Raw genomic sequence first — 26301 nt, 5'->3', positions numbered from 1 at the left:
CTCCTGGGGAGATGGGCTATTGGCACACCCTGGTGTAGGGACTGTGGGACATGCCGTAAGATATATGGGGAACTCCATAGGTTGAGGGCATGTGGTGGCTTCCTGTTGAGAGGGGGTGTGGGCACACCCTGGGGTGAGAGGATGTGAGGGTCTCCCTGGGATTAGGGGCTGTGGAACACTCCCTGGAGAAGGTCTATGGTTCACTCCTTGTAGTGTGAGGTGCTCCCTACATTAAGTCTTGAGTGAATCATCCTTCATCTCAGAGATTGTGTTCATTTTCTCCTGTGAAGTGCTTTGAGGACTGCTAAAGGGTACTTTTGTTTATATATTTTATGTGTTATTTATTTATACTATGTATAGTGAATACAATGGACATGTATTTGTGGCATCAAACAAGAACATAAGAAACAGGAATGGGAGTCAGCTATGTGGCCCGTCAAGCCTACTCTGTCATTCAACTCTCTAGGGAAAGCAGTTCCTCCTAACCTCTGTCCAAAATCTACTTCCCTGAATCTGGAGGTTATGTCCCCCAGTTCTAGTCCTACTTCTAGGAAACAACTTTCTTGTCAATCCCTTTCATGAGATTCCTCTTATTCTTCTGATTTCCAGTTAATATAGTCCCAAGCTACTCAATCTCTCCTCACAAGCTAATCCCTTGTCTTCAGAATCAACCTGGTGCATCTCCACTGTGCCATCTCCGAAGTCAGTACTGTATATCCTTTCTCAAGTAAGAGACTAGAACTGATTAGGGTGGCACAGGATAGTGGTTAGCACGACGCTGTTACAGTCTAGTGATTGGGGTTCAAATCTGGTGCTGTCTGTAAGGAGCTTGTACAATCTTTCCTTGTCTGCCTGGGTTTCCTCCGGGTGCTCCAGTTTCCTACCACCCTTCAAAAAAGATGAGGGCTGTAGGTGTAATTAGGCAGCAATGGGCTTGTGGGCCTAAAGGGACTGTTATGGTGCTGTTCGTCTAAATTTAAAATTTAAATTTCAACTGCACGCAGTACTCCAGGTGCAGCCTTACCAGACCCTGTACTCTTACAGCAGAACCTCCCTGCTCTTAAATTCAATTCCTCTAGCGATGAAGGACACATTCCATTTGCCTTCTTAAAACCAGTTGTACCTGCAAACTAACTTTTTTGAGATTCATACACAAGCACTCCCAAGTCTTCTGCACAACAGCATATTGCAATTTTCCACCATTTTAATAATAATCTGATCCATTCCTTCTTCGAAAGGGGCAGCACAGTTGGCATAACGGTTAGCACAATGTCTTTACAGTGCCAGCGATCGGGTTAGGGGTTCGAATCCCACACTGTCTATAAGTACGTTCTTCCCGTGCCTCATGAGTTTTTGCCGGGGTCTCTGCTTTCCTCCCACCATTCAAAATGTGCTGGGGTTGTAGATCAGTCAGGTGTAATTTGATGGCATGGGCTCATGTGCCGAAATGGCTTGTAGCTAAACTAAAAAGTGGTTGACCATTTACCAACATTGCACTCCATCTGCCAGACCTTTGCCCACTCACATAACCTATCTATATCTCTCCGCAGACTCTCCACATCCTCTGCACAGATTTCTTTTCCCCTTAGTTTAATGTTATCAGCAAACTTGGGTACGCTACACTCAGTCCCCTCTTTAAAATCGATGTATATCATGAACACTTGCAGGCCTAGCACAAACCCCTGTGACATTTCATTCACCAATGATTACCAATCAGAGAAACACCCATATATCCCAACTCTCTGCCTTCTATTGGTTACCTAATCCTCTATCCCTGCTAATACATTACACCCAACTCCATGCTTCCTTATCTTATGGATACATCTTTTATATAGCACCTTATCGAATGCTTTATCAAAAGCCAACTGATTCCCCTCTATCCACTGTGCTTGTTATATCCTCAAAAAATTGGTTAATCGTGACACTAAGATCGGAGGTGTAGTGGACCATGAACAAGGCTCTCAAAACTTGCAGCAGGATCTGTTACAGGTAGAAAAATGGGGTGTAAAATGAAAGATGGTATTTAATGCAGACAAATAAGAGGTGTTGCACTTTGTGAGAATGAACTAGGATAGGTCTTAAATGAGAGGGAACTGCAGAGTGGCGTAGAACAAAACGATCTGAGAATACAGATACATGATTCCTTGAAAAACATGTCACAAATAGATAGGGTTGCAAATAAAGCTTTTGACTTTCATAAATCAAAGTATTGAGTTTAGGAGTTGGGATGTTATATGCAAGTTGTACAAGACATTGGTTTGGCCAAATTTGGAGTATTGTGTGAGTTTTAGTCATCTATCTACAGGAAACAATAAAATCAAAGGGATGTAGAGAAAATTTACAAGGATGTTGTTGGGACTTGAGGAACTGAGTTACAGCAAAATAACTTTATTCCCTGGAACGTTGGAGAAGGAGGGGAGATTTGATAGAAGTATTCAAAATTATGAGGGCTATAGATAGTGTAAATGCAAACATGCCTTTTCCACTGAGGTCGAGAAGACGAGCACAAGAGGACATGGGTTAAGGGTGAAAGGTGAAATGTTTAAGCAGAACATTAGGGAGAACATCTTCATTGATACAATGGAGAGTGTGTAGAACGAACTGTCAGTGTAAGTGGAGCATGCAGATTTGATTTCAACATTTAAGAGAAGATTGGATAGGTACATGGATTGGAGGGGAATGGCCCGGGTGCAGTTCAATAGAACTAGGGTGAATAAATAGTTTGGCGCGGACTAGATGGGCCAATGGGGCTATTTGAGTGCTGCAGTATTCTATGGTTCTATGGCCTTCCCTTCCTGAAACCGTGGTGCATCTGCCTGAGGAAACAGTTTCTATCCAGATGTCTCACTGTTTAGTGATAGCTTCAGGCAATTTCTCAACTACCGTTACACTAACTGGCCTATAGTTCCCTGCCTCTTACCCACATCCTTTTTTAAACAATGGCATGACACTTGCAGTCTTTCAATATGCCTGGACCTCCCCAGAGTCCGGAGAATTTTTGTAAATTATCACAGGCACATCTGCAATAACTGCCACCTGGGATGCATTTTATCAGAAGCAGGGGACATCCCCTGAGCACTAGCAGTAGTAATAGTGATTGTATACAGCACTTGCAATGATAATAAATCAGTGCCATTCATGTTTCCTCCGTAAACATTTTGGAAGCACAAGAGGGACCCAGAAGCAACTTAGAGGCACCCAGAGGCAACCAAGAGACAACCCAGAGGCACCCAAGAGGCACCCAGAGGCAACAGGACCCAAAACCAGGTCCTTCCCCACAAGCCATTGTGGTTGCCGAGCCCATCCCCTGCACTTTAGAATGTGCCAGGCTGTAGCACCTGATTGTCGACATTTATCTAAGCTGAAAGATCAAGTTTGAGACATCTGCCCCTGAGTTGATGATCTTCCAAAAGCAGTTGATGTCAGTCTTGGTATGATTCCCTGGGAGCAGCCCAACTATCAGTGAGTCCCTTGTTGCATAGCTACTCAGTTTGAGTCTTGAGAAGGATTGCATCTTTTTCCAGACCTCCTTGTCAAATGCAGAGTCAACGATGAGGTGGCTGATCATCTTATCTGCAGCTATCTGAGGGCAGCATGTGGTGGGATTGAGGCCCTGAATATCCATGAAAATTCTCACACTTGACTGACTTCAGCCAACAAGGATCTTGTGCCTGCTAGTGCATCCTGACTTGGCCAGTCTGTTCAGGGAACCCTTTCACAAGATCCAGTATGGTCTGAGAGACATGAGCAAATCTCATTTTTCTTCAGGAAATTTTCTATGAAGGACAAGTCATATGGCAAAGTCCAACTCACCGCATAACTGAGGCTAGGTCCATCCTTCACAACACCAGGGTCAAGCAGGTAACATCACTTAGTGTCCCCATACTCCGGCTCAATCCACATACATAAAGTTGGCCATGGGACCCAAAAGGTTGACTGACCATTTCTACCCATCGATGCAGTCTGACCTGCTGAGTTCCTCCAGCAATTCTTTGTCTGCTTGAGCTGAAGGTTACATTGGGAATGTTTTTCCCTCCTCGGTGTAAGACACATAGTTGGCATACACCAGCGACTCACCACCCATGGAAAGTGATTCTAATCATCTTTTTTTCCAGTTAGGAACAACAACTCGTGGCTAAGCTGTTGAATGATGCAAGGTTTGTTAAGTTTGCTGTGACCTGATTCTCTTTCAAATACTTCAGGGTTACCGCATTGGGAGTGAGTTCTGGAACCTCCCACCCAGGATAGGAGACGAATTAAATGGGATCAGAGCCACACTTAATCAGACAGAATGTGGCTTCCCACCTCCGATTGTTCATGTTGGGAAACCTCGAACCATCAAGCAGGAAACAGGTACTTTCTAAACCTCAGTTCAATTGGGAACTTAAAGCTTTCTAGAAATGAACTGATGTCAACAAACAAAAGAGTTGGTTTAATTTCTTTGGAAAAGCACAGATCTTGAGTTGACAGAATTAAAGATTTCAGTTTTTCTGATAGACAGAGTCCTCGGCAATTATCAGAGTATCCCACACACTTACCATTTTTGGTTTTGGTTGATCAACAAGACTGGACCTCTCCTAATTGATATAGGTATCATACTCAAAATTGGACAAGATCACTGTTTGTCCTCTCTAATAATCACCTTGAAATTCAAGTTAAAGTGTCCCGACCCAAAATATTGGTCGACCATTTCTCTCAGTGGTTTGCTGCCTGACTCACTAACTCCCCCAACTTCACTTTTTTTCCTACTCTTGAGTTAGAACATAGAACATTACAGTGCAGGTTCTACAGCCCGCAATGTTGTATCGACCCATGGAAACTTACTCTACAACAATCTAAACCTATCCTTAGCTCACAATCCATTTCCCTTTATTTTTCTTATATACACATGCCTATCTAAGAATCTTTTAAATGTCCCTATTGTACCTGCCTCCACCACCACTCACAGCAATGCATTCCAAATCCCCACTACATGCTGTGTGAAAAAAACAGGAAGAGTTGCATTTGTTTCTTTAAATGGAAAACATTGAATTGAGTGGTTTATTTTGCATGCACAGAGCTAGAGTGAAAAGCTTGCCTTTGTGTGCTATACAGACAGTTGATAAAAAGTAGCCAGGCTCCAGTGCTGGTACAATACTCTGCAGGGCAGCAGTGAGATTGAGCTCCATTTAATGAAAATGTTTGAACTTGTGACTCCTCTTATTTTAGGTACTGACTTCCTTGAAGACGAAAAGCACTACAAAAGATATAAATCGAAAAGTATGTACCTGAAACAGCGATTGGAAGAAATGAAGATTGTTCTGAGACATTTGGACTTTAAAGAACCAGTATGTTTGGAACAGTTTTTCTTCTGAATAGTTGTTGAGCAGCACCAGTAATGCCTCCATTAGTGGCAGATCTTTGCCTGCTTGCACTGTATCCCAGTGGTATACCATTAGCTGATCTGCACCCAGTAGCATTATATTCCTCTGTTATACAATACTGAGTTGTGTCTCCCAGACTACTCCTTATCTGTCACATTTATATACTGAACAATCACTATAGAAATGAAGCCTTTCTTCCTCACCCAACTTCCTGAATTGATTCATTTGTGGATGAAGGAACTCCAGATTTAGCTGTATCCCGACCTCAAAACATTCCAATCCAAGGCACAGTTTTAGACTATAATTCAGTACTTGTCATCCATGTAATATAATTTATTGTCATTGCAAGGGGTTTAGAGGATTTCCTATTGTAATGGGGAATGACACACAGAGGAGCACTTGCTGTGTTAGAATGCTTTTCATTTATGCTCTGGATTCACATACATCATCTTCAGGAAATAAGGGCTCTCCTCCTGTCAAGTATGTCTGATGCCAATAGCAGATTTATCAGCATAGTTATCAATTTAACTGGATGACTACTGAGTCCTAGATTAATGGAGTATTTTCTGCACACAGGACATTGACCAGTTGGAGGTCATCGGAACTGGACGGCCCTATAGCTCAATGTTTGTGGAACACTTCCCTAGAGATGATGACCAGTCTGCTACACATAACAAAGAGAACATGTAAGCAAAACAGTGCACCTGAGGGGGTCCTCTGTGTTTAATTGCAGTCTGAGGTGTATCCTAATGTATGAATGAAGGAGTATTTCTCTTATCAGGTTAGTCCAATCCCTTCACAGTACCAGTGATTGGGACTGGGATTCAAATCCCATGCTGTCTGTAAGGAGTTTGCCTGTTCTCCCCGTGTCCACATGGGTTTTCCACAGGGCTCCGGTTTCCTCCCACCGATTGAAACGTACTAGGGGTATAGGTTAATTGGGAGTAAATTGGGCGGCATGGACTCGTGAATCAAAATGGCCTGTTAGCGAGCTGTATGTCTAAATTTTAAAATTTAAAGGTAATTTTGCCCTCTCTTTCTCCTTCCCTCTCTCTCTTCCTAGAGTTTACTGTTATGTGTGTCTGTCTCAAGATTCCACACATTCTCAAAAGTCTATCCTGGTCTGTCTCCACATCTTTTTTCCTTTTCTCTCTTTCCTCATAGCTACAATTTTATCTACGCAGTGTACCTGGAACAGTGTGGATGTAGGAGCTACCTGTTTGGAACATCAGTACAATGTCATTGTAATAGTAGTATGTTCACCTCCTCATGGAACTGAATCACGGTGCTCAGAGTTCCTTATTGGCATTCCCTGAGGCTGTGTCTGCTCCTGCACAGGTACAAGTTCTGCAGTCTTGGATAGAACCCTCACAGATCCCAAATACTGAGCAGTGATTGGCTTACCTCAATATATACCGAAACTAATGGGACTACATCAGACAGGACGTCAGGCCTTTGAAAGGGGAACAAGATATGTAATCACACAGAGGTAAATTCAGTTATTTGGCGCCACATTAAATAATATCAATGATCATCACTTCCTGTTGAAGAACAATAGATGGCAGTTAGCACAACGCTATTACAGCGCCAGCGACTCGGGTTCAAATCTGGCGCCGTCTGTGAGGAGTTTGCACCCAGTGTCTGCATGGGTTTCCTTTGGGTGCTCCAGTTTCCTCCCATCCTCCAAAAACGTACAGGGTTTGTAGGTTGATTGGTGTATTTGGGTGGCAAAGGATCGTGAACCAGAAGGGCCTGTTACCGTGCTGTATGTCTACATTTTTTTTTAAATGATGGTTTGTGGTGAGATGTGGATGAGTGGTGAACGGGGGATACGCAGAGGGCATGTTGGTGAAAGTTGGAGCAGGAATGTGGTTTGCCATCCTTGTCAAAAGGCTGGAGCCTGTGAAGACCAGGCATCAGGAACAGAATGGGTGTTGCCTCCACCCACTTTCCCAAAGTCATGTGGGTTGTTAGGTTAGTTGGTGACTGTGAATTGCCTTTAGTATGTAGATAGTGGTGGAATCCAGCTGGAGCTACTGGGATTACTGTACGTTGAATGTAGGTGATGCTTGATTGTCACTGTGATTGTTGGACAAAGGGCCTGTTAAGTGCAGTATGACTCACTGGCCTTCTCCCCATCATTGCTTCACCTTGAAGAGGCTCTGCTGTCTCCAGCCCTTGCTGAGCTGCTTTGTGCAGAGTGCAGCAGGCCACCACTGTCCTGGTGACCCTGACTGATGCACATTGACAAGGATCTATGGACATTAATAGCATGCCCAATGAAAATTGCAAGTGGTTTTGTTACTTCCACTCACAGTCCTCATTGGTTGTGTTAAAGCAGCTTCCATTGTCTTTTACCAGCTAGCTTGAGCTGGAGCCACGAGGAGATGTGAGAGGGTGAACTGCTGTTGGATAAAGGCATCACAGTAACTGCCTGGGAGTCTTGGATTCTATTGTGATTCTGAACCACAAAAAAAAATGGCGGTGCTGTCGGAGCTGCTGTTATGGCAACACTGCCACTGGTGCGGACCCTGGAGAGCGCTGCTCTGAAGGGTTCAATCACCCGGATCTCATGCTGATGGCATGGTACAGGCTTTAAACGGTCTGTTAAAGGAGCTGATGGCATTTGTTAGTAAAATAATGCAACCACGGAGGTCGGTGCTCAAGATGGTGACGGTTGGGCTTGGGAGCACCCACGAGGGAGCAGACGTCTAGCGCAGGGCACCAGAAATGGAAAGAACAACTCCCTTAAGGAGGAGAAGCAGAGGAGAAGACCCTACAGGGAAGATGACCACAGCAGCGATCCAGCGGTTGGCCCACACTGGCTGTCTGTGACTTGCGGTCAGTGAACCTGCACAGATTGCTGGAGACTGGCTCATGGGAACCAGATATCGGAACCAGGATTTGTGAGGGGGCTGAGGATAAGAAGGATTCCCAAAGAGCCTTGGGCACTGAAGGCTTCCTGCGTGGTGATGGGTAATTACACCTCTAGGTCACCAGGGGTCATCCCGGTGACCTTGTATATAAAGCAGTCCAGAGTAACTTAAGAGGTCTTGTGTCTCTGCAAGATGCAAAACGAACCTGGAAGGCTAGACTGTTGCTCTGGACCTACCTGATCATGTCAGAGGTTTGTATCTGGAGCTCAAGTTGCCAATGAATCAAACAGGAGATTGCAGCTGCAGAGGCTACAGGAGCGCAGGAGGGGAATCCATAGACACTCAGTGACTTTGAAGGGATTGTTTTTTTGCCTCTTTCTTTCTTACTGTAATATTACATGTTCTGTGCTATTACATGACTATAAAGGAATCTTGAACAACTTGAATCTTGATCTTGCATGTTGTTAGAGTGGCAAATGTTCTAGATGTTTTATGTTCTTGGATGACCTGCAGTTATTTTGATAGCCAATTAAGCCAATTTATGAATTGCAAATGCAAAATCCATCCATTCTGACTGACGTTTTGCTAATGTTGACATAATTGTGTAATTTTTCTGTCTGAAGCAGCCTCCAAGGAACTAGTGTACTAAGAGGATCTGCAAATGCAAAGTTTGGTTTAAATCAAGTAGTTGGCAAGCCATTGCCACAATAAACATCTAAATGCCTGATCCAATTCTTCCTTACACAGCTGTTATATTATGGTACTTCCTAAATGTTGGTAATATTTTTTTTTTGAAGACTTTATTTAAAATTTTATAACATGAATACAATAGAGAATTACATTTAAAGAAAAAAAATTAAAATGGTATGATTACAATATTACATCAGAAAACTACACAAAATAACGCCCCCCCCGTTAATTGTAACACAATATTAGTAATCTAACTTAAAATTAGTCCAGCCCTCCCCCCGCAAAAAAAAGAGTGAAGAGTTAATAAAATTAACAATATTATATATGGAAAAAAAATACCCACTTACAAAAAAAGAGATAAAACTTAACCTAAAAAAAAATTCTAACAACAAAAAAAATTTTATGAATACTAAAATATCATGCTTAAACATATATTTAAATCAAACTTAAATGCATATAATTAGCAAAGAGAGTCCACTTTAACTTATAAAAAGACATCTTATCCTGAATTGAAAAAGATATCCTTTCCATAGTCAAACAAAATTTCATCTCCAAATACCACTTATCTAAAGTTAATATATTTTTATCTTTCCAAGTAAGTGCTATACATTTCTTAGCCACGTCTAAAGCTAAATAGATAAAGGAAATCTGATAATCCTCTAAACCTAAATCAATTAATGATTGCATGTTCCCTAATAAAAATATATCGGGATCTAATACAAGATGGATATTATATAAACTGTTAAAAATAGATTGAATACCTTTCCAAAACTGTTGCAATCGATCACAAAGCCAAACAGTATGCAAAAAAGTATTGGCCGTCTGATCACATCGAAAACAAGAATCCAACTTACTAAGACCAAATTTTTAAAATTTCTCCGGCATTAAATGTAGCTGATGAATAAAATTATAATTAATCATTGCTAGTCTAGTGTTAATTAATTTCCGAATACTATTCTGACAAATTTCCATCCAAGCTTCTTCAGCTATTTTATGTCCTAAATCTTAAGGACTTATATAAAGCAATTAGAGAATTCTTATGGAAGGGAAAATTTCCGAGAGTAGCAATGAGAAAATTGATGTGGGATTTTCAATTTGGAGGTTTAAGATTACCGAATTTTCAGCATTATTACGAAGCAGCTCAATTTAAATTTCTTAGTGCATTAATGAATATGGACGACCCACCATAGAAACGGCGGTTATTTTAGAAAAATTTCCTCATGAGTTTTTGTTTCGATGGAATAAAAATTTACTACGAACTTATGATGTGCCAATATTGAAACATTTATTGAATTTATGGACAAGTAAACTTAAAAAATTGGGACTTAAAAATATATATTCTGGAAGATTGCCATTATATAATAATCAACTTGTTCCTTTTACAGTCTCCAATGCCACTTTGAAACAATGGGAAAAGAAGGGAATAAAAAATTTATCTGATTGTTTTTCTGAGGGTTGTTTTTGTTCCTTTGACGAATTACAAAGGAAATATGGTATTAGTGGAAATTCTATATTTGTATATTATCAATTAAGATCTTTTGTAAAACAGTTATATGGTCGACATATGATTTTATTACCTGAATCTAGTACTTTCAATACCAAAAAAGGGATATATATCTGATTTGTATTGTATTTTACAAGAAATTGATAGTAAAAAAGACTGGGATAAAGATAAGTTGAAATGGGAAAAAGGTAATATATTTTCTTCATTTATTTGTCTCATTTATTTTGAGTTAGTTTTTTCATAACAGTGTTCGTTCTCAGATGGTGAAATGATCAATTGTTGTGTGAGGGTGTGGCTGGTTTTATTAACAGATAGAAATGTCACTGATCAATGGGAGATTATATTGTTATTAATAAGTATGACACCCAACACTTCTCTGTGTTTTTGGTGCCTTTTAGTGACTTGCTGGAGGACTACCCTGATGTCATTGAGGAACCAATCATTGGTCCATCCATTATGTTCTGTGGACATCCAGCTCGTTGGTTTAAGGACACCAGTTGTCATAAGGTACAGATGTTGCAATAAGTGGATCTTGAGAAGTCTTAGTAACAGGTGGGGCATGTTGCCAGTGTGCTAATTGAGTCACTGTGGCCCCTTTTTCCTTTCAAATCTAGCCTGTACTCACGGAAGATGAAATGTTAACATCTTTAAATGATTTATTTTTAATCATCCCATAACCCAGGAAAAGTAGAGGTTGCTGGTGGGTTTAAATGAGGTACGTCATCAGGACAGATGAGGTAGAGACAGTTGCTGCCATGAATTTTTGATGGTACATACTGCAGCCAAGATGTGCCTCTGGTGCAAATGGAGGACATTCAGGATGGCCGATAGAACGACCATTGGTTTTAAACTGAACCGTTGATAGAGCTGTCATATTTAGGAAAATGAAACATACTTCATGTTGACATGGCTTTTGAATGCTGTAAATGCTTTGGGGTTAAAGACTTGAGTCCCATGACTCAGAATACTAGCCTGTGATGCGCTTCTGCAGTCACACTAAACATATGCTGATACATGTAGGTTTTCTGATCAATGTAACCGCTCCATAAGGTAGGCAGGGAATTCAATTATGGAAATGTCTTTGAAATTAAAAGATGAATTCTCAATTCTCTTGCTGCCAGACACTTATGAGACATTTGTTTGCAGGCACAAACTGCTTCTCTTACCTCAGGGTGATTTGTCAGTTCCTCACGGCACAGCTAGAGAGGATATCTTGGTATCATTTCCCTCGATCCTCTTACTTCTCCTACTGTCCGTCAAAGGGGAAATGAGAGAATGCAACAACTTATCATAATGCAGTAGCTTTCACCAACATGCATCTCATGCATAGTCTGGCCATATAAATGTTCCACTGCAATCCTGATGAGGTGGCTCTCATCATAAGAGCTCTCTCTTTTTATTCGTGCAGCCCTGAATGGAATTACACCAAAGTATAAAGTGGTTAGTTAGTGTCCTCAGTAGCTAAGCATTAGTTTGATATGGTACCTGGAATGTGATGAGCATAACTGAACTGGAGTGGTGGGTGGGTGGGAAACTGGGCAGCAGGGGTGCAAGTTGAGGGGTTGAGAGGATAGAATAGTGTTCTCAATCTTTTGCTTTCCACTCACATACCACTTTAAGTAATTCCTATGCCATCTATGCTCTGTGATTAATAATGGAATGCTTAAGGTGGCATGTGAGTGGGAAGAGAAGGTTGAAAACCACTTCTCTCGACCCAATTGTTACTGAAATATTTTGCTTGAGAAAAACTGTCATTGGCCCATTTCCTTTGGAGTTCTGAAACTGTGCACATAACGAGTCAATTAGGTACAATTAAAACAGTGGTTTTCAAACTTTTTTTTCCACCCACGTACCACCTTAACCAATCCTTTACTAATTACAGAGCACCTATGGCATAGTATGTGAGTGGAAAGGAAAAGGATAGAAGATTGCAGTGTAAGTAACCCTGAAAGGAAGGACAGGAAGGGACAGGTGAATGGTCACAGTGATACTGAGGGGCTGAAATGTGTTTATTTTAATACAAGTATTGCAGGTAAGGCAGATGAACGGAGAGCCTGGATCAGTACTTAGAATTGTGATGTTGCAACTGGTTTAGAGACATGGCTGAAAGAGAGACAGATTGGCAGGTCTTGATCCTGTATTTAGGATAGAGAAGGAGGTAAAAGAGGCGGAGACATAGGATTGCTAATCATGTAGAGTGCCATAGCTGCACTCAGAAAGGCCATATTAGTGGTCTCAACTACTGAGGCAGTGTGGGTGGAGATCTGAAGAAAGATGCAGTCACTCTGATAGGTTGAAACTACAGTCCTTCCAATAGCTCCAATAGCCACCAGAAGGTGGAGGAATAGGTGTGCAGGCAGTTTATGGAAAACTACAAAAGCAACAAGATTATCATAGTGAGTGACTTTCATTGCCCCAATATTGACTAGGATATCCTTATTGTCAGAGGCTTAGATGGAGCAGAATTTGTTAAGTTCATCCAGGAAAGTTTCTTGAAGCAGCATGTAGTTGGCTGAATCCTGAAAGGGGGAGGGGGGGGGGGGTGAGGGGTGGGGGGAGGGGAGCAAAGGTGATTGGAGTTTAAGTGGGGAATAGTGGGAATGGTGTGAATAATTTTGGGAATAGTGATCACTCCTCAGGTTTCAGAATAAATATGGGCAAGGATAAGCTTGGGCCTTGTAGCAGATTCCTAAACTGGTAGAGGACAGATTATGACAGGATTATAAAAGAGCCAGGGAGAACAGCTATTATCAGGCAAGCCCTCAACTGACAAGTTGCAGTAGTTTAATGACCTACCAATGAGAGTCTAGGACTGGAATGTTCCAGTGCGAAGGAAGGATACAGATGGCAAGGTACATTGGATAACAAAAGAAGTCATGAACTGATGAAAAAGAAAATCATAGAACATAAAAGAATATAGGACTTGGAGCCCGTGATATTGTGTCAACCTTTGCTATACTACTCCACATCAATCTACCCCATCTCTCGCTATAGCCATTGATAATCCTCCATTATTTTTACATCTATGTAGCAATTTGAGAGTCTTGTAAATGTATCTGTTGTACCAGCCTACACCACCATCCCCAGCAATGCATACCAGGCACCCACCATTCTCTGTGTAAAAAAAACTTACCTCTTATAAATCCCCTAAACTTTTCTCGACTAACCTTAAACGGATGTTCTCTGGTATTAGCTATTTATGCCCTGGGAAAAAGGAGCTAACTGTCCATCCTTTCTATGCCTCCTTTTATCTTGTACACATCCATTAAGTCACCTCTCATCCTCTGTCACTCCAAAGAGAAAAGCCATAGCTCCATCAAACTTACTTCATATGACACGATCTCCAATCCTGGCAACATCCTGGTAAATTTGCTCTGTGCCCTCTCTAAAGCTTCCACATCCTTCCTACAATGAGATGACCAAAACTGAATGTATTACTTCATGTGGTCTCATCAGAGTTTTATCGAGCTGCAATATTTCCTTACGGATCTCGAACTCAACAACCCAACACGAAGGCCAGTATTCCACGTGGCTTCTTAACCACCCTATCAATTTGCAGCAATCTTGGGAGATCTATGGACTGGTACTGCAAGACCTCTTCTTTTCCTCCACACTATTAAGAATCCTGCCATTAACCACTGTTGTGTGGGAAGGGAAAATTTTGGTGGCTTCAAAGAACAATGAGTCTGGTGACAGGAAAAACACAGGAAGGATCTGTATGAAAACACACATAAGGGGATTGCAATAGGGATAACACACACTAGTACTCTCAATCACTAAACACAGTATAATCAGTCACATGTGTAATACACTTTTTTGTCAATATGCTGATATTCCAGGCAATGAAACATAGTCAGCATCAACCAGAATGTAAAATAGAATTAATTACACTAAAAACATACAATAAAAACACACAATACACAATTAAAACCCCGTTATTCTAAAATGAATTGTTAAAAAAAATTACTGATTCTAAAATATAAACGCAGCACCACTCAATGCATTGGTATTTAACATTATCATGGCTTCACGAACAAAGCTCTTTTTAAATCTGGTAGTACTCGAGCGAAGACTCCAAAAAGCGTCTGCCCGATAGTAGACAACGGTTCATGTTTAGGATGTGTTGTGCCTTTAATAATATTCCTTGCCCTGTCCAAACATCGATCCCAATAGATAGATTCGATGGTAGGCAGTTGCATTTCAACAATCCATTGGGCAGTTTTCATTACCCACTTGAGCAGAACATTTCCCTTTCCACACCAAAATACTGTAAGTCAGCACACGCTCGATAGTACATCTATAGAAATCCAACATTATTCTTGGGCAGAGGTGTATCTTCCTCATACATCTCAGAAAATAAAGATGTTGTGCCTTTTTGATCAACATTTTGTTTTCCACTGGGCCAATAATTCACATTTATTTATTTCTTAATCTCTGATAGAACTCTAGTTTACATAATACCAGTCACTGCATTTCATGACTAATCCGATCATTTTGCTTCAAGAAGGCTCAATATATTTATTGTATGAATGAAGAAAGAACATTAGCAACATAAATAAGTGTAGCACTTCATAAATATATACTTTGTGGAATGAAATAAAGATGGCTCTTCAATAGCATCTCTGCACGTGTGTCAAGTGTCAATTGAGCCACTCCCTTTTTCCTACTCAGGGGGAAGGTGGACTTGCTCTGAGGTTGCGTCATCTTGCTGGCCAGATGAACGAAAGGCTCGATCAGAGTTTTGTGCTCTGCCACAGACACCTCCCAGAGGCGAACCTTCTCTGTCTTTGCCCAGTGCTGGGCGGCATCATAATCCGCATGTCGCTCATCCTGAAAGTCGCACTTGTTTCCCAGAGCGACAATGGGTCACCTCTTTCTTGTCACGGGATCTGTCAATTTCCTTTTTGAGGGCTTCCACCCATTTGTAGGATTCCCGACTATCTATGCTGTACACCAGCACAAACCTGTTAGCAAAGGACTAGAAGTTCAGAACCTTCTCACAAGCCTTTGGTGTCTCAATGGAACCAACATAAATATCTTCCAGGGTTTCATTTGTATCAGAACCAACAACATGGTTTCCGTACAGAAGTTGTTCCAAAATGGCAGTTTTCTCAACAGATGCCAGCCCACACACCACCACTTTACAACTCTTCCCCATGTCAATCCCCTGCAACTGGCAGCAGCAGGACACAAATGTTGATACTTGCCCCAACCGCTGGGTGGTGGACGGGCAGAGTGGGCTGCACTTGCCTACCTGCCTGCCTGGCCCTCTGCCTGCACCAGCCCCCTTTTTGATCAACATTGATGAATTCAGAGACCAAGTGAGATCAGTAGAGATATGGACCCCAGGAATTTGAAGTTCTGTAAACTGGGACATGCATGTGGCTTTCTGCCCATCTACCACTAACACTACAAATACTAGCAACTGCTTACATTCATACAAATATAGGACAACCCAGTCACGTCAGACAACACTACCGATACTAGCAACTGCGTATAGACTTATAACAACCAAAGATTACAATACACTACCCACCATTCATTGTTGTATTGGGAAGGGTTAAGGCTGTATGTGACAGCACTGCCCCCCTACCTAGTTGGAGGACACCCCAGCTGCTAATCAAGGTTTAGTTCTGCCTTACCCATTAGTGAACACCTTACTATTGGTCCCATGTACCTCGACTGTACAAAACTATCAAGGAAAGGTAGTTGGAGATTGTTTCCCATAGCAGAGGCACAGAGCTATGGTAAGAGATAAGAGGGAATTTGAGAAAGAGGTCTTTCACCTCAATGGTTGGAACATGCCTGACTGGGTGGTGGAGGCAGAAACCCTTACAATGTTGAAGAGGCAACTAGGTATGCATCTAGGAGCTGCTTTCCCTTGGAGAAAATTAACTATAATCTGAAAAATATATATATACATTCCTTAAAATTTGGCAAGCATATTTATACTCTGCATATCTACCTTTCCGGGGGGGAGTGGGGGGAACTAGGGAGGTTGTTCCATCATACAACAATTGAGAACAGCCAAGGAAAAGTTACAGCCCGGGTGCTGGCTGCTGAGGTGTGGTGAATCCTTGAACCTTATTTATTGGTTAATTTTCTTTTCCATTTTCTGCTTTGTTCCTGCGATGTGCGAATGTGGATGTCCAATAGTGTTTTGATGTGTGTCTGCCCCTAAACAGATTAGTAAAAAGCCCTGGAGCTAAGAAGCTACTTGAAAGGAAAAAGGGGGCAGGGAAGATTCCATCGCTGATTCTCCCCTTATCCACCTATTACCTATGTTGTAGATGTTCTGTATGTGAGGTATGAGTGTGAGTGTGAGGAGGGTTGGTGGGGTGGGGGGGGGTGGTGAAATGACTTGAACTCAGTGGTTGATTTTGTACATGGCTATAATTATATTTGTAAATATTTGAATATGGAAACTGAGCTTGAAAAACTTAAAATAAAATATTTTTAAAAAAGAGATATCTAGGCATGGAAGGCCACAGACCAGGTGCCAGCAAATGGGAAGAGGAAAGGGAAGTACTTGATGCTTAGCATACACATGATGGGCATGAGGGCCTGCTTCTGTGCTGTATGACAATGATTCCATGCTGCAATGCCATCGTGGTTTGTTATGTTCCCAGGAGGAGGTTGGTATGATTGTCCGCCTGACATTTGAAGCAATGGTTGGTGATCGGGCCGGCTCCTGCCTGGATGTGGTAAATGATGGGACCACTGTCATCTATTACAAATGGAAACGTCTATCTGAGCCAAAGTCTTGTGTGAAGAAACCAAATGACACTTGGATGCAAAGATTCTATTTCAATCTCAATTCAGGTACGCCAGTGATGATCCGGATTTGTACCTGTCCTCGAAGACACTCCATGGAAAGGGTGCAGACATCATTATTCCGTATCCGACCTCCACTGGCGGTCATTACAGTCACACAGTGTGGAAACAAGCTCTTCAGCCCATCCTGCCCATGCCCACCAAAATGTACTTCATCAAAGTATGAGCAAAATATAGGCAAGCAGGCACCCAAGCCAAACCGTCCACCTGAAATTGGAGGAGCCTGGGCATTCCCCAACTGGATGGCATTAACATCGACTTCTCCAGTTTCTGCTAGCTCACTCCCTGTTCCCCCCATCCCTTGGACTTCTTTACTCCAGCTCTCCACCCCTTTTCCATTCCCAAAATTATCCCCCTCCCCTGTTTGCCGGTGTCTCCTCCCTACCCCCCCCCCCCCCCATCCACCTATTACCTCCTGTCTGTGCGATTGTGCTTCTCCCCCTGCCCACCCCACCATTTTGTTGATTTGTTCAGGCACCTGCCTATATTTTGCTCATACCTTGATGAAGGGCTCAGGTCTGGAATGTTGGTTCTGTCTCTTTATCTTTGCTATGTATAGTCCACTGTTTGACCTGCTGAGTTTCTCCAGCTTTGTGTTTTAACTTCAATCATGGTATCTGCTGACTTTCGTGTTTTATTCCTATTAATGTAGTCATCCCTTCCCCATTCCTCAGCTCCACCCATATAACCTCAGTGCATGAGCCCTCTGGTCTGTTCTGTCTGAACATTGCAGTGACAGTTTCCTTGACGAGCAATGCCATCCTTCCCCTCTATCAAGTCTTAAATAACAGAACCCTGGAACACTGAGCTGCCAGACCTGCTCCTTCTGCAACTAAATCTCAATAATGGCCACAGTGTTATATTTCTATATGCTTATTTACTCTCTAAGTTTGTCAACCGGTCCTACAATACTCCTTTCTCTGAAGTAGATGTAACTCAGAACATTATTCCCATTGCACTCAACCTTTTTATTCCGGTCTTTTATGCTTTTTTACACAGCAGCTGAGTTCCAGGAAATTATTGCCATTGTGGTAAACCACTGTCATGTATAATGATCTGGTCAAGCACACCTATTGGCCAGTTGTACTTGTGATCTCCTCCGCATAGGGCTCCTGTATAAAGGTTACTGTTCTACAGCCTCCTGTATAAAGGTTACTGTTCCACAGCCCCTATTACACAGTGCAGGACAACAGAACAGTAGGGATATGCTAAGTTCTCAAGTGAACAAAAGCCTATTGGTTTCTCTACAATAGTCTTTCGTATGATTGATGGTGCATCAATTTTATTCACTTGAAGTTTTCTAACATGGAGCAGATCCTCAAGCCAGAAAAGTTGGAAATCGCCTGAGGCATCTACCAACTTTGAACTCTGGCTGCACTGTTTCAAAGAATTCCTGTAGGCTTCCTCTACCATAGTGAGATCAGAGACCAACAAACTGCTGGTACTGCACTCACAGGTCAGCACCCTGGTGTACTCCATGATCAGGGATGCCACGACGTATCAGGAGGCCACGGACATCTTCAGAGGATAATACTTGCGCAAAATCAACCTCATCTATGCTAGACACCTACTAGTGTCTCAAAAACAATGAACTGGTGAGTTCAAATGCAAAGCTCTGTCTGCTGCAGAATATACAGAGGACCTGATCCAGGATGCCTATGTCGCGGGGATCAGGTCAAATTATATCAGACAGAGACTTTTCGACCAAGGGGAACTCAGCCTGCAAAGAGCAGTCAAGCTGGCAGGTATGTTGGAGGTGGCCCTCCACATCATGGCCACCTCGTGGTTTCCCCGGTCGCAGCCTCCCTGGGACGCACCGCCACCTCCCCCCCCCCACCCCCACTTCACTAATGACTAGACTACAACAGCAGTGCTCCACGGAAGCCTCCCGATGCTCTCACCGACTCTGGAAACGTCCCAACCATAGCTGTCTTGTTCCGGGAACTGGTACTCTGCAGCCTGGGCAAACATCAGAGGAAACACTGCCCAATGAAGGATTCATTGTGCTCCAACTGCAGAAAGAAGGGCCACTAAATCAAAGTGTGTGTCTAAACCCTTTCCTAGCAGCACCGGATGCAGATTGTGGGAGACTTCTTCTGCAACACCACCATCACCCAGGGCCAGCATTGCCATGTGCAACCAATGGGGGCTGCCATCTTGGATGCCATCTTTGGGACCCAGCTGCGTTGCGTGCAGGCCACAGAGGCCACCATCTTGGGCCTCATCTTCCGTATCTGGCAGCACTGTGTGCAGGCCCTGGGGGCTGCCATCTTGGATGCTGCCATCTTCTACAGCAATGATGTGCAGCAATCTGACAGAGGCCTCCATCACCCTTGATCAAGACAGTCTGCACCAACTGGCCAATTCGGTGATGGCCATCAAGGTAAATGGCCACATGCTGAGTTGCTTGATCGATAGTGGGAGCAGGGAGAGTTTTATACATCCAAACACAGCCTCAAATTACTTCTGGTGAACCAGAAGGTCTCCTTGGCATCCAAGTCGTACATAGCGGACGTTCGGGGTTTATGTATTGTGACTTCAACAGTGCGGGGTACTGTATATAACAACTTTAGACTAATGTCATAGCTCTGTGCTGCTGTACTGTTTGGGCTTGATTTTCAACGTCACTTTTAAAAGCATAACGGTGGAGTTTGACAGGCCCCATTCATCCCCCACTGTTCGTAACCAGAAATTCAATAGCCAACCCCCCCCCGCCCCTCCCGCCGTACACATCCACCAAACATACCACTTGAGGGCTCTCTACATTTAAACTTCCCCCTCCATCGCTATTCACAAAACCACTCCCAATTGCAACCCATTGCCACCAAGAGCAGACAGTACAGCACTGGGAACAGGGCCTTCATCCAGGCAGAGAAAAAGTGTTTACTTAAGGAAGGGATTATTAAAGCCAGCAATAGCCCTTGAAGAGTGCAGGTAGTGGTCAGACCATCAATAGATACACTTATTTGAATGCATACCCACTTCTGCAAATCACCAACATGGTCAACCAAATCATACAGTAAGGTCTCTTTGACTATCGACCTTGAGTCAGCATATCATACCCATCTGCCCAGAGAACTGCTAGTATACGGTGTTCAAGGTGGATGGCCGCCTCTACCACTTTCTGCGAGACCCCTTTGGCGTCCCAAACGGCATCTCGGTGGATCAGTACAGGTTGCGGGCCACATTTCTGTACCTCGATAACATCACCATTTGCGGCCACAACCTACAGGACCATGATGCCAATCTCCAGAAATTTCTCGAGACAGCCAAGCTCCTTAAACTAATGTATAACAAGGCCAGTGCGTGTTCCACACAACCTGCCTGGCCATCCTTGGCTGTGTTGTGGAGAATGGCATAATTAGCGTGGACCCAGACCGCATACAACCGCTCCTGGAATTTCCCCTTCCACACACCCTCAAGGCCCTGAAGGGACTTCTTGGGATTTTCTCCTATTATGCTCAGTGAGTCCCCAACTATGCGGACAAAGCCCACCCCTTCATCAAATCTATGTCCTTCTCCCTGGCGGAGGAAGCTCGTGCAGCCTTCAACCGCATTGTCAGATATCGCTAAGGCCACAATGCACATTGTGGATGGATCCACCCCTTTTCAGGTGGAAAGCGATGCATCAGACTTTGTTCGCCCTGGCAACCACCCTCAATCAGGTTGGCAGGCCACTCTCACTTTTTTCATACACCCTGCAAGGCCCCGAGATTCGATATTCTTCAGTCGAGAAGGAGACCCAAGCCCTTGTCGAGGCAATGTGGCACTGGCGCCATTACCTGGCCGGTAAGAGATTCACCCTGGTGGCTGATCAATGTGCTGTTGTGTTCATGTTCAACTATCAGCAGTCTGTGAAGGAGCACTGGGAAACATGTCTCCTCTCCCCTTAGATCCACAGCACAGCCATTAGTGGAGCTGCCATTGTTTTGCTTCCCTTTTTATTTACCGCTTTATCCGCCAGTGCTTTTACCTTCAAAGATGTGGTGACTGTATACCAATATCCCTCTGTTCCCAAGGCCCTCCCCATCATTATCCTACCCTTATTAGGCCTCCCAGAATGCATCACCACACTTGTCAATGAAAATGTTAATTCATGTTGCACAATTCCTGATTATTTTTGCCTGCCTTTCTCTTTTCCTAGGAGTCATTCTTCCTGGAGAAACCATGAATTTACCATTCACCTTTAAGTCACCAAATGCTGGGATCTTCACTGAGTTCTGGGAGTTCTGCACCCACCCAGTGCTGTTGGCAGGGGCATCTCTACAAGTGGCACTGTGGGGCGTGGCTCTCTTTGCAGATAAGAATGAAGGGGCGAGATGGCAGCTACAGGTCAGTACCACCGGGAATTTACTGCTGCCTGCTGGCAGTGTGATAATGTAGTGGTACAGTGAAGTAAGAAATAATATGCATTCATCAGCCACTTGCTACACACTCAGGACATCCCAAAGTGTAACAGCTGATGAAGCATATTCGAAGCAAGGTCACTCATTTCACATCACTGACTAGATTATGACTAAATCCACAAGTAAACAAATCTCAAGGAAATGGGCCTGAGAAAGTTTGGATGTAGATGTAGGTGTAGAAACTCGGGTCAATCTTGACCTTGGTGCTGTGTATGGAGTTGCACATTATTCCTGTGACTCCATATTGTAGTTTTAAATTTAATAAATTTAAATTTATTTACAGCATGGTAGAAACTGATTCCAGCCTTTTAAACCCACACCACCTAATTTCACACCAATTAACCTCCAACCCCGTATGTTTTGAACGGTGGGCAGAAGCTGGAGCACCCAGGCAAAGTGTAAAAATATGCAAGAAAAACTTGAGAGTGTAATCAGGAGGGCTTTGGCAGACATAGCGAAGGAATTTCCCCAGGGCTTCTACATGGACTGGTATATTAAGAATAAAAGGATAGTAAGGGATAAAATTGGTCCTCTATAATTTTACAATTAAAGTTTAAATTTAGACATGCAGCATGAACCCATGCTGCCCAATTATCTTACATTTACCCCCTTGCATTTTTTGAATGCTGAGAGGAAACCAGAGCACCTGGGGAAAACTAATGCAGACATGGGAGAACGTGCAAGCTCCTACAGACAGTGCAGGTCCCGATTGCTGGTGCCGTAACACCGCTGTGCTAACCGCTAGGCTAACTCTGCCGCCCCATTCATGGTTAATGTAGCAGTTAGATTAGCACTGATAAATGATCAGAGCAACCATCTATGTATGGAACCAAAAGAGATGGGGTAGATCGTAAGTGTTTTTTTTCATCTGTATTTACTCAGGAGAAAGACACTGAGTCTATGGAATAAGATAGAGTGAGGGAAAGAAGAGGAGTGAGATGATGAAACCTGTACAGATTACAGAGGAGGAGATGCTTACTGTCTTGAGGCAAATAAGGGTGTGTGGCAGTGTGAGCAGTGGAAGAAACACAGCCACCACGTTGAGGGTCGTTAACAAATGTTTTTATTCAAATTCTGCTCGCCCCTATAAGGGCAGCATGAGCTCAGTCACCTGGTACATTGTGACGTCATAATCGCTGCCCAGGGTGCGCACTGGAAGGGATGATGGAGTCAGAGAGAAACCTCTGACGACGCCATTTGGCCATGGCTGCCCCACCACGTGGCAATACAAGCGGGGCTGGTTCACCATGAGGATGTGCTCCGCGTCCTGTTGCTTTGGCAGCCGGCCCCGGCACTTGGGCACAGCTGTGATAATTCCAGATTGGCCGCCTTCAGGCGGTCCACCGTAAAACGTTCCTCTCTCCCACCAACGTCCAGGGTGAAGGTTCCACCGGACCAGTGCAAGACTTTGTATGGTCCCTCATACAGTCGCTGTATTAATGCACCTTGTAGTCCCCTCCGCACGAAAACGAACTGGGCCGAGTCGAGCTCTTTGGGGAGATGAAACGGCTGGGTGCCGTGGCGTGCCAGGGGTGGGGGAGCTAGGGAGGCCAGTCGCCTGCATAGGTCTGCCAGCAGGTTTTTGTTGGTGGCCGAGGTGTCAGGGTCTGGTCTGAAAAACTCACCTGGCAGGGAAAGCGGTGCGCCATAGACCATCTCTGCTGCTGAAGCCTGCAGATCCTCCTTGGGAGCCGTCCGAATCCCGTGGAGAACCCAGGGTAGTTCGTCCACCCAGTCTGGTCCAGAGAGCCTGGCCATAAGTGATGCCTTCAGGTGCCTGTGGAACCTCTCCACCAACCCGTTGGACTGCGGGTGGTATGGTGGAGCTTGAACACCAGGAGCTTCGCCATCAGATGTGAACTGTGCACCTCTGTCACTAGTGATGTGCGCCGGGACTCCGAAATGGACGATCCATTGGCTGACCAGAGTCTTGGTGCACGTCTCCGTGGAGGCCTCCTTAATCAGGACAGCCTCCAGCCACCTTGTGGCCCAATCCACCACCGTGAGGAGGTAACGAGCCTCCTTGGACACCAGCAGGGGCCCGACGACATCAACATGGATGTGTTGGAATATGTGAACCGCTGGGTCGAAGTTTCTGGATAGGGGCTCGTGTGTGTTGTTGGACTTTAGAGGTCTGGCACCTGGTACAGTTCTTAGCCAGTTCCACCACATCCTTCTTCAGCCCGTGCCACACAAACCACTCCGCGACCATCCGCACGGTTTTTACCGCTGGGTGAGTGAGGTCGTGGATCAGACTGAAGACCTTTGCCCTCCAGTGTGGTGGGACCACCAGGCGTGGCGTGCCTGTTGAGACGTCGCAGAGCAATGTGTCTGGGCTGCTGGGCACCCAGACATCCTTGAGTTTGAGGCCCGAAATGGTGGTCTGCAAGGCCTGCGTCTCTGCTTCATTCCTCTGTGCCTGAGCCAGTTGCTCGTAATCCAGGCCGGGCACGAGAGTGTTGATGGCGGGTCGGTAAAGCGCATCAGCCATTACATTGTCCTTGCTGGCCCTGTATTGGATGTCGGTCGTGAACTCAGACACGTATGAGAGGTGGCACTGCTGTCTGGCGGACCACGGATCCTTGGCTACCGCCAGTGCTTGTGTGAGGGGCTTGTGATCCGTGAGGGCTATGAATGGCCTGCCCTCGAGGAAGTAGCGGAAATGGCAGATGGCCAAATACAGCGCCAGGAGCTCCTGGTCAAAAGCGCTCTATTTGAGCTCCGGTGGGCACAGCAGCTTGCTGAAAAAGGCCAGCGGGCACCATTGTCCATCGAGCCACTGTTCCAGAACCCTCCCCCTGTAGCTGAGGCGTCCACGGAGAGCTCCGTGTGTGCCTCCAGCCGTGCGTGCACCAGCAACATCCTTTGTTGCGATGAAAGGCCAGTCGCCTCCTCTGACCACGATAGTCTTTGGTGGCCATGAGTGTGAACAATGGGTGCATGGTGTGCACAGCTCTGGGGATGAAACGATGGTAAAAGTTCACCATCCCCACGAACTCTTGGAGGCCTTTCAGGTTGGAGGGTTTGGGGAATCATTGAACAGCCACTACCTTCACCGGCGCCAGCGCGTCTACAGCCGCCAAAATGGTGTGCCCCAGGAACTGGAGGGACTCCTTGCCGAACTGGCATTTGGCCGCATTGACCGTGAGGCCAAAGTCTGCCAGCCAGCAAAGAGTGTGCGGAGGTGGGCTTTGTTTTCATCGTGGTTGCGACTGGCAATGAGAATATCGTCCAGGTAAATGAACACAAAGTCCAGGTCTTTTCCAACCGTGTCCATGAGGTGCTGGAATGTTTGGGCCACGTTCTTTGGACCGAAGGGCATACACAGGAACTCGAAAGGGAAAGGCTGAAAGGGATGATAATGGCCGTCTTACCCACGTCGTCTGGATAGACTGGGATCTGATGGTTTCCCCGCACAAGGTCCACTTTGGAAAAGACGCATGCGCCGTGGAGGATGGCGGAGAAGACCTGTATGTGGGGCATCTGGTACCTGTCATGGGTGGTCGAGTCGTTCAACCGATGGTAGTCCCCACACCATCTCCAGCCTCTGGACGATTTTGCAGCCATATGGAGTGGCGATGCCCAGGTGCTGTCCGAGCGCTGAAAGATTCCCAGTTCCTGGAACCTGGAGAACTCCTCCTTTGCCTGCTGGAGCTTCTCAGGCAGCAGCTGTCTGGGTCTAGCATGCAGCAGGGGGCCCTGTGTGGCAGTGTGGTGGAAGACCCCATGCTGGTTCTAAAATGACGGGGATTTCGTGGAGGATCTCATCGAACTCGTCCCTGGTGGCGATTTCGGGCCTGTGGGCTTCTGTGTCCAGCCGGGTGGAGTGGAATGTTCGGGCGTTGACCAGCCTTTTGCCCTTAATGTCAACCAGTAGGCCATGAGCTCTGAGGATGTTGGCCCCTAACAGTGTGGTGCCCACGGAGGCTAGGATGAATCTCAGGTGGAACTTCTCCTTCCCGATCTAGATCTGTGCCTTGTGGGTGCAGTAGGTCCTGATGGTGGAGCCATTGGCCACCCGCAGGGTTGGACCTCGAGATCAGGTGCAAGTCTCTAATGCTGTGGGGGGAAGGACGCTGAGCTCAGCCCCTGTGTCCACCAGGAATCGGTAACCAGTGGATCACATGAAGGAGGCTATTTGTGTGCCCTGAAACCCACAGGGCTGGTGGCATTTATGGGCTTGTTCTCCCCAGCGCTGGTGGTAGAAACACCAGGTCGACTGGCCCTCCTCTGGCTTGGTCTTGGGAGTGGCTTGCGATCGGCTGGCTCCTGGTCATGCCACCTGGTTGAGGGCTGCCTCATTCTCCCTCTTCGTGCGCCAGAGGGCATCTGCACGGGCTTGTACTCTCCTCGGGTTCAAGAAGTCTTCATCTGTGAGGTGGAGCTGGATGTCCTCTGGCATCTGTTCCAGGAATATCTGGCAGAAGAGAAAACAAGGCTTGTGGTCTACTGCCAGGGCCAGCATTTCGTCCATCAGCGCCGACAGACTATGGTCCCCAAGCCAATCTAGGTGAAGGAGCCTGAAAGCCCGTTGCTAGGGAGTTAGGCTGAAAGTTCCAAGCAGCAGGTCTTTGAGGGCAGTGTACTTGCCTGTAGCCACCAGGGTGGTGGGGTGGTGGATGATGTTG

The 26301-nt window shown here is 44.9% G+C and overlaps 1 protein-coding gene and 1 pseudogene across 5 annotated transcripts in view; one reads left to right on the top strand and one right to left on the bottom strand.

The window, feature by feature from the left end:
• mycbpap (mycbp associated protein) overlaps positions 1-26301 on the top strand; it is a 163077-nt gene that overhangs the window by 29255 nt on the left and 107521 nt on the right. For all 5 annotated transcript variants that reach the window (XR_011354675.1, XM_069929379.1, XM_069929378.1 and 2 more), the window contains exons 7-12: positions 4203-4353; positions 5209-5327; positions 5940-6049; positions 10832-10940; positions 17063-17255; positions 21412-21599. Coding sequence is in view for 4 of the 5 variants with exons in the window: in XM_069929379.1 (XP_069785480.1) it covers positions 4203-4353; positions 5209-5327; positions 5940-6049; positions 10832-10940; positions 17063-17255; positions 21412-21599 (870 nt within the window). In the remaining variant the exon portion in view is untranslated. The remainder of the gene's footprint in view (positions 1-4202; positions 4354-5208; positions 5328-5939; positions 6050-10831; positions 10941-17062; positions 17256-21411; positions 21600-26301) is intronic.
• On the bottom strand, positions 15003-15983 carry LOC138756585 (NF-kappa-B inhibitor-interacting Ras-like protein 2 pseudogene; annotated as a pseudogene).

This window comes from Narcine bancroftii, chromosome 3 (genome assembly GCF_036971445.1).
Source record: "Narcine bancroftii isolate sNarBan1 chromosome 3, sNarBan1.hap1, whole genome shotgun sequence".
Classification (NCBI taxonomy): domain Eukaryota; kingdom Metazoa; phylum Chordata; class Chondrichthyes; order Torpediniformes; family Narcinidae; genus Narcine; species Narcine bancroftii.
Note: the sequence above shows the minus strand (reverse complement) of the source record. Positions and strands in the feature narration are given on the sequence as shown.